We start from the raw sequence: 9417 nt of genomic DNA on the forward strand, positions 1-9417 counted from the left end.
AGATCACATAAATCATTAACATTTTACTGAAGAGATGTGTATATAAATAGTGTTCTATACGTAGAGATAAATTTTATTTTGCATTAATCATATAAATGTGTACACATTTTATTTTACACAGACACACAAACACACACACACAGTCTCTAGGAAAGACTGTAAGAGTCAGAGGCTATAGATGACAGCAGGGAAACTTTTCTGGATAAAACAGGGGAGATGCACACATGACATCAGCAGCTGTGACAGACACACACAAGATGTGCACAAGTTCAAGTCAGACAAGAACCCCAGCTCATAGAGGGGAGATGAGCACCAAGCCCCTCATCTAGTCTAGCGTCTGTTGGTACTTGATAGCTGTTGGGAGAGGGGGAGGTGGTTTGCTTTTAGGGTGAGGACCCAGGTAGGTTGACCACCCATCACTGGGTGGCTGGTGCCAGGTAGTATGTGCACAGCAGATTGGACTAGATGGATTTATAAAACAGAAAAGGAAAAGTGTAAAGTTCAATGGGTCCAGAAATGGTGGTTATGGGAAGAGTTGTAGAAGCAGAAGTGGGCACGATCCCAATGTATGAAATTCTCAAAGAATTAATAAAAATATACCAGTCTCAAAAATTATTTATTTTAATTATTAGTTGTCTCAGCTTTTTTCTTTTTTTCCTTTCAGGTGTCAAATGATGTGGGCGTAGTATGTTCATGAACAAGTGATTTCACTGACTTTCGTAAATTTAATCAGTGTCCTCTTCTTTATGCAACCCGTAAAGAATTTACCTTATGCAATGTTTTTATGTTATTCTAAAAAGGTACTACATAAGAACAGTCAACTTTACACCAAAGGTTATTCCAAGAAGAAGGTTATTCCAAGAATGGGTGAAATAAATTAACCCATGAGCAATCCTTCCTTTGTTAAGGATCCAATCTGACAAGTGTGTGCAGCACTCACAGCTATATAGAGGTCAGAGGGCTTCACTTTTCTTTTCCATAGTCGTAGCGCCTGTGCATGCACTTGCTCTTTCCCTCTATCCTCTTAAGTATTATTAATTACTTAAATCAACTCACGAAAAAAAAAGTTTAAGAAAGCCGTAAAACAGGACGAACGTCGATTTTATAATGAGCCACAGTCTGTAGTCATTATTTTAATATGGTGAAGGGAAAATTCATACTCACCTGAAACCTAACTTTTATTAAGTGACCTTACAATAAAAAAATATAAATAAATCTGACATGTTTTCCTGTTCAAGGGAGAACAATGCTAATTACACCCCGGCAACAATTGTGAGAATTCTCCGCTGCTCACCTGTGTGCCCAGGTCTCTGGAACGTTGTGCAGGGAACACACCGTGAAGCTCAGGTGGGACTGGAGGCCGGCGTGGATGCAGGAGACACCTCCAGGTGTGTGCACGGGCTGGAAATCCGTGCAAAAGCTACTGCAGTACACCTCAATTAGCTGATAGATGGACCTTGTTAGTTCAGCTGTCGCTTTCTCTATGGAGCCTAGGCGAGGAAAGGATAGAGAATGAGATGACCGTGAAGGGTCGTATTTCTCATAAGCTATCAATTATTGCTTTGAAATCTCTTATAATGAAATTTAAATAAAATTTAATTAAAGAGACCCGTATTAACTGAAGCCAATTAGCCATCCGGGCCTCCGGAGGCAGCTTGGCATAGCTGCAGCTAGATCATCTGTCTACACACTTGGCGTATCTTCTTCTGTACAGATTTTGAAAACATAACCTTTTAGTTACAAATTGGAGGCTCTTTTTATGATTAAGCTAACATGCTGATCAATTGAAATTTGCAATCAGTTATCTTCTTATTGATGAATATTTTAGAGTTAGCTTCAAGAAAAGGATTATATTTTCTAAATGGTTTATGATTACCGAAAACTTTTTCAGGATGCTCATCGCCTAATGGGTGATGTCATAAAGGGATTATGAGAGTCAGTTTTAAAAGTCAACTCGGCATTACCGACTGTCACCTGAAGATTTTCTTTTTATGTTAGATTGGCCTGAGGCATGTCTGTGAGGGATTGTATTGATTGTTGCTTGCAACTGGAAGACCCAGCCCATTGTGGGTGGGCTCCATACCCTAGGCTGGATCTCCTGAACTATTTAAGATAGAAGAAATATACATGAAAGCAAGCAGGAAGAATCCATGCACTTCCCCCTTTCTAGTCTTGACTGTAACCTACCTTTCTTTCTTTCTTTCTTTCTTTCTTTCTTTCTTTCTTTCTTTCTTTCTTTCTTCCTTCCTTCCTTCCTTCCTTCCTTCCCTCCCTCCCTCTCTCCTTCTCTCTCTCTCTCTCTCTCTCTCTCTCTCTCTCTCTCTCTCTTTGTTTCTGGATATTTTGTTATAACCACATAAATGAAATAAGGCCATTGATAAAGTAAAATATAACAATCTAACAATTTTCCTATAAGAGCAGAGGAAATGTTGAGAGGACACATCAGCACATTAGATTCTTCTTCGTGTCTGCTGTGACAGGACTGAAGCACACACTGGGTCAGGTCACTGGCACTGTCATTCATGGACACACATGCACCTTTCTCCAAAGCTGCTTCTCAAACAAAGATTGTGTCTTGGTTTCTAGTTGTTTTGAGAAGAAAAGGGCATGAAGACCTAGCATTCTTCCTGAGTGTTCTACACCGAGCATTCTTCCTGAGTGTTCTGCACCGTTTCAGTGTGAGAGGATCTGGGCTCCATGAGATGGGAGCCAGCTCCAACGTGATGCTTGTGTCCACAACCCCCCCCCCCCCCCAGCAATGCCGCACATGATTAGACACCCTTTGTTGTTGCTCAGCATGTGCCATTATTCCCTTATTTGTCAATGCACACAAAAGTTATGATAGGCCAACTGGACTCATTTGTCTCATTTCTTGAATGGTGTCTCCCCTCCTCCTTCCCCCCCCCCAACAGCCTGGGGGAAGATGAGCAAAGAGAAAAGGCTCTAATTAAATTTCTCTGAGGAATCAGCAGTGGGAATTCATGAAGCAGAAGCAAAAAGCACCATGATAATAATCCTAAAGCAAGCCTTGTCAAACTCTGAAGGCCACCCAACAGGGACTTTTTCTGAATCATGGGTGGTAGAGATTTGGAAGTTTCTAGAAGAATGTCGTTTTCTCTCTTCAAATTGTTCTGTTGGTTCTTTGGAACAAGAAGCCCGAACTTTCTGTCAATAACTTCCAATCTTGTCAAAGTGTGATGGTGAATATATATCTAACATTATTGGTTTGACCGCAAGTTTGTATTTTTGAGAACTTTAATTATTTTGACACTTATCATATTTTCCTCTTTATTACTGGTTCAGACAGACAGCTCTGTTTTGTTATTTCTTAATAATGTCCTGATGTAATCTGTGATTCCAGAACTCTGAATGAAGAATACATTTCAAATGTACGATCATCACAGGATATCAGATAGGTCACTTAGCAAACAACTGCTATAAAGGTATGAAAACCTGAGATAAAATTCTAAAGATGGACCCCAAAATCTAGGCATGGGAGCTAGAGAACACTGGTGGTTAAGAACACTATATGTCCTAGCACCCACATGTCAGCTCACTGTAGTCTGTAAGTTCAGCTACAGAGGATCCAGTTTCCTGTTTGACCTCTGTGGGCACCATCCATATCAACAATACATGCAGTCAAACACTCATACATGAGAGATGAAATTAAATGAGTATTTTAAAAAATCTGACACACAGGTTTGCATCTGTGATCTCAGCACTGGGAGAGAGAAACAGGTGGCTTCCTGAAATTTGCTATGCCGTCATCCAGGCCAAACTGGTAAACTCCAGCTGTAGTAGGAGACCTTGTCTCAAAAAACCAAAGTGGAGTGTGACTAAAAAGGACAAGTGGTGGTGACTTCTAGCCTCTTAGCACATGTACATGTGCACATACACCTGTACACACATACGTGCGCAGCAATAACATCACCAAACTCTTTTATGAATCAAGAGCTTGTGCTTGGTAGAGAAATAAATACAGCGAAAAAGTATTTATCATACCCGTATTTTCCCTGAGCAAAGAATTACAATGTTAATTTACTAGTAAATCAAATATATTAATTGAAATCTGTTGTGATTCGTTATGGAGTATAAATCTTTGGAGGCATTTCTGTTTAGTTTTATGGAATCTCATATTCTAACACCCTGAGAAGTATGGGTAGAAGAAACCTCATTATAACACTTCAGTTAGAAGGGGGTGGAGCGTCATTACTATAGTGTGCCTGTGCTTTCCACAGATGACTCTGTGCCAGGAATATTGTGAGGCCATCTGTGTCTCTTCTACCCCTCTATATGTTAGAGTCTTCTGGTAATCCCCTTTGCACTAGTTTGGAATGTTTTCTCCACATCCGTTGCCCCTGTATTACTTCTAGGATGACACACGGAGGGTGACTTTGGTATCATTGATCTCCTCTTTCCAAATATTGGAATTAGAATTGATACGATGTTTCTCATGCAACTCTTTACTAAAAAGATTAACTATTTGGAAGGTGGGTGTTTTTCAAATGCTTCCCACAGTTATTTCTGCAATTATGCTTCTCAAGTTAGTTATGTAGTCCCTGAAAGATATCAGAGCTCCTGTGCCAAATATCATCTTCCTGTACACACACTGTCTACTTTGTGCCTATTAGGATGACTGATGATTCAAGGTGATTCAAGAGTCTTGGGTTCCAGAGTTAAGAAGGTGGGGAGCTGATAATGGAAACTACATCTTCTGATTGAAAAGTGGATGCTGCTCTGAAGCACATGGTCACATATGCACTCTTGATTGAAGTAGGGAAATCTACTTGTAGTACCTCCATCCCAGATTCTCTGTGCGTCTCGATGCAGAACCCAATCCTTCTGCCTGGCCTATCAGCTGGTCTTTCAAATATAGCTTGATTCTAAATTAGAAATTAAGGACTTTGGAGATAAGTCTCGCAACTTTTCTCACATCAGAATCCAATTTATAGTAACTTCTTGCAGTATCTTAGGATGACTAAAGGATTTTAAAAATAATTCTTGCTGCATGTGATGAGACAGATCTTTAATTCTTCCCGGATGGAAAAAGCAGGCAGATATCTGGAAGATCAAGGCCAGTCTGGTCTTAGCATTGAGTTTCTGACCAGCAGAAGCCTATGTAGCGATATCAGTCTCAAAACAAAACAGAACAATAACAACAACAACAACAACAACAAATCAACCAACCAAACAGACATACAAACAATCGAAAAACAAAACAGAATAAAACGACGACCACCACAACAAATCCTTCCATCTTTAGGGATCTCTACTTTTCTCATTTTATTAAAACAAACCAGAATAAAAAATATTCTCTTGTGAATTTATCACTTCCTTCACTAGGAGGGCTATTAAGGGTCTGAGTAAGCCGTTTCTCCCTTGCCTGTGTGGACATTTGTTACCACAGTATTTAGATGCCGGACTGAAGAAAAAGGGAGACAGAATTCTAAGACTTATGTCCTTTGTTCCCTTTATTTTTTTATAAATGTTCGAATATATATTTTTGTTACCTTTTTTTGAAGTCTCTGAATTCTGATGAAAATTCTAAAAAGTGGAAAAAAAAAAGGAAAGTGTTTGTGTTACTAATCCAGGAAATAATAAAAGTGGTAATATCAGAAAATCAGCACACAATACTTTCTCTGGGATGAGAGAATGATATAAGTGTCTCTTGGTTTATTTATTAATGTCACAGATTAAACACTGGAAATATATATATCGTATAGTAAGAAACCCTTCTGGATATTGCAGTGAGTAATGGTGGTTATTAGAGGTTTTTTCTTTTTTTTTTTAAATGTTGCTCAAATCGGCCAAGCCTTTCATTATTAAAGCACCCTGCAGACCTTGTCAAGCTCCGTCTCTCCATCATGACAGGAACCAATCTTCTGTTTTAAGTGCATTTCAAATGCTTGTTGTTCACTGCCTATCTCTTATTATTAGCAGACAGTCAGGCACAAGATTTGAGGAACATCCTAAAGAGGTCTGGATGAAGTGGGAAAAGAACCATATAAATTCTCCCCTTGGTTTTATTTCTCTCATTTTCTAGAGTATTAATTAACTTATAGTTGAACACTGAGGAAAATATATTAAATCACAAATCCAAACCACAATCTGAAACGCTATTATTTGCATTCTTATCCTTGTTATTTATAATCATGTGTACAACATGACATCTGTATTTATGTCTGTATTGGAAATGTGGAATTCCTCAGCTGGCTTGGGGCTTTCTGGCTCTAAGTTTATTATCATGAAAACTATATATCATGACTCACATATTCACTAAAAATAATGTTTCAGTGGAAAGAAAAGTTCAAGTTTCTTAGAAGATCCATTCTTATTGGCAGAATTTTTGAAAGACTGAAAAAAAAATTATTTTACTTATGGACTCTTGATACATTGACCATAGTTGTCTAAAACTCCTGGACTTCTGGTATTCTCCAGTCTCGGCTCTTTTGACAGCCAGACAACAAGAGTGAATTACCATTCAAGTCATTTTTTTTCTTTGATTAAAAATAAATATTAAATTTTGTTTCTAAGGAAGTTAATTAACTAAACAGCACATCTATTAAGCAAATAATCCAGAGAATAGCTGTTTCCTTATACCAAAGAATTTCCGTAGGATTCCTTTAGAGAGGAAATATTTCCTATGGTAAAATATAATTAAATTTGAATGTAACCTTTTGATTCAAAATGTCACTATATGAATCTCAGGAGCACTTGTATTAGGTAAATATTTCACAAGAACATAGCATCAAACAGAAGTCCCAACAACTCCAGGTAATATTTTCATCCTGTCCAGGTGGGACAGACTACTTGAGCTGTTAGCTGGTTTGACTAGAATTCAATTTATTCAGAAATGTAGACATGTATTATAAAAATCACCATGACACCCACCTACAGCACAACAGGAAAGAACATATTTTCCACTCTGTGCTTCAATTTTCTGGAGTAGTTTATAAAAATATATTAAATGAGTTTCTGAATAATAACTTGAAGGCTAAAGATTGTTTTCAATATAAAGTAGGAGCCTAGAAGTATAGTTATGATTTAATTCTTCATTTTGACAAGCTTTCATTTATTAGATCCTTAATTACTTCCCTACGTGGCAGGAAATAGTGTCTTGCATGATGACCAAAAACATGGCCAAGGAAAAAGCAAAGCGTCTCAATTTCGGAGTTGCTGGCAGAGACTTGGACCCCTCTGTGTTTGTTATCTTAGATCGTAGTGGGTAGACAGATTGGTTTTGTTGACTTTATAATTGTAATTGGTTACTGCACAAATCCTGCAAAATGTATTTAGTATTTTGTGCCAGCATTCCTGTATATGTAGGCTCACAATTAAGATGGGATAAAAACCAGTGGGCAGGATCAGGGCACACAGCATGGAAGCAAGGAACTTTAAAGTCTGTAAAAAAAATAACTAGGATCTTGGGGTTGGGGTAAAGATGAGTAATCCACTTATTAATGATGCACTTTAAATAAAATAAAATTTTCAATTCTGTCCATGAAAATCATTACCATCATCAAAATTAGAGACTATCTATGATTTCAACTGAAAAGGAATAAAAGTCACACATTCAGTGCATAAAAACACAAGGTCTGTATTGTGTAAATCTAAGCTTTTCTTGAGCATAATCCCCCATGGTGTTCCTAGAAAATAGGTAATTTTTCCGTAAAAGGTTCTTTTGGATTCAGATCTACTGAGAAGTTGAATATCTTGGAGAAAGAAATTAGGGTTGTGTTTTAGGTACTTAAGGAAGTGACTCCTTGGGAGAGCAGACATTTTATTCCTTAGAGAACTTTAATAGCACATGAAGTGCTTCTCTATCAAAAAGTGATTTTCCTCTCTCTTTGCCCCATTACTTGTTTCTACTGATCCATTACGAGGTAGATATAAAAGTTGAAATCCAGCTTAATGGTCTCCACAGAAGAGAGGACACACATCCATACTTCCATATCTGCTCCACTGTAACAGAAATCTGTGGTGGCCGTGAGATGAAGGGAGGGCAGAGATGGAGTTTGTGGTACTTAATGCTTCCATGCTGATCTTGGGAGGAAAACTCAAAGCTACCGAAGGAATCATCCCAATTACCAGGTGGTAACTTGGCTCTGATTTAAACTCACCATTGAAAGCAAGAGTGGTTAATTAATTTGCCACAATCAGATTCAGGTAGGAACTAGCATACCAAGAGTAACCCAACCCCATTTGTAGCACTGAAAGATTACAGTGTTTGCTTATAGCTCTAGGTGCTTGCAGCATCCCCAAAAAAGGTAATAACCAAGAAGACAAATTATCACTTGGGAGCTAATTCTCACTGGCTTAGTTTTCTGGATTGACTCCGTTTAGTGAAAGTGAAGAGACTTTTATTTATCAAGTTTGTTAGAACTATTTATTTTCAGAACATGTAGGTGGCATGCTTTTCAAAACTATAGCATTGCTTGTTTTTGTCCGGACACAGAGAGAACAATACAATCAAATTAAATGTAGACCCAACATATTTCTCACCCAATTGTCATCTGGGAAGTTCATAGATCTTATTATCTATACTAGTGGTATGGTGGTTTGTCGGAATCCATGGCAAGGCCTTATTCTTGGCTAACACTCACCCTTGGCTCTCCTACCTACTATTCTTCTTTCTGTTTACCTTCCAGGATTCACTTGTCAGTTCTCAGAACTTCAAACGAGGCCTCATAGCAACCCACCTTAGTAACCCTTCCTCCTGATCTTTAGATTTAGCCAACATCCTGCTAGATAGATGTTTTTAGAACCCTTGGTAATGGCAAGACTTTGTGAGAACAACAGGTATAACCTAGTTAGACCTCACAGCTGCACCTACCTTCCTCCACCTGCAAAGCCCTCTCTCCTTTCCTACCCCTCCCCATATCCTGTTTTCAGAGTATGTAACCTGTGTGAACAGTCTTTGCCAGCTTGATCAGACTTCTTGACTTGCTGTGCCTTTTTATTTTCTCGTGCATCTCAGCCCTCTCCACAGGGTCTAAGGGTCCCACTTGATTGTCCAGCTGGACTGGACAGTGGTTAGTAATGACTATCTGCTTGACACAATCTAGAGACAAGCTTGTGAGTGTTCCTATGAAGGGTGATCTAGGCAACTCTGGCCTTTGAGCACGAGGATTATCTTGATTGAATTAGCTGAAGTGAGACATTTCCTTCAGATGGTAGCATTCTCTGGCTGAGAGTCAGGATTATGTGAATACAAAGAGAAGGCTGAGCACTGACATGCATTCATTGAGTTCCTGGACTTCAGAGGCTGTAACATGGCCATCTCCTTCCAGTTTCTGATGCCTCAGTTCCCCTGCACTGATGCACTCACTGTCCTTCACACTGCACTGACGCACTGTTCTTCACACTGCAGTGATGGACTGTTCTTCACACTCCACTGATGCACTGTTCTTCACACTG

General features: G+C 38.8%; 1 protein-coding gene across 2 annotated transcripts in view; it reads right to left on the bottom strand.

Annotated features, from left to right (window-relative positions):
• Positions 1 to 9417, bottom strand: part of Pik3c2g (phosphatidylinositol-4-phosphate 3-kinase catalytic subunit type 2 gamma) — a 337943-nt gene that overhangs the window by 232142 nt on the left and 96384 nt on the right. For both annotated transcript variants that reach the window (XM_028780980.1, XM_028780979.1), the window contains exons 11-12: positions 5511 to 5544; positions 1295 to 1490 (exon numbers count right to left, since the gene is read on the bottom strand). In XM_028780980.1, coding sequence (XP_028636813.1) covers positions 1295 to 1490; positions 5511 to 5544 — 230 coding nt within the window. The remainder of the gene's footprint in view (positions 1 to 1294; positions 1491 to 5510; positions 5545 to 9417) is intronic.

Source organism: Grammomys surdaster, unplaced genomic scaffold (genome assembly GCF_004785775.1).
Source record: "Grammomys surdaster isolate TR1022 unplaced genomic scaffold, NIH_TR_1.0 373, whole genome shotgun sequence".
NCBI classification, from domain to species: Eukaryota; Metazoa; Chordata; class Mammalia; order Rodentia; family Muridae; genus Grammomys; species Grammomys surdaster.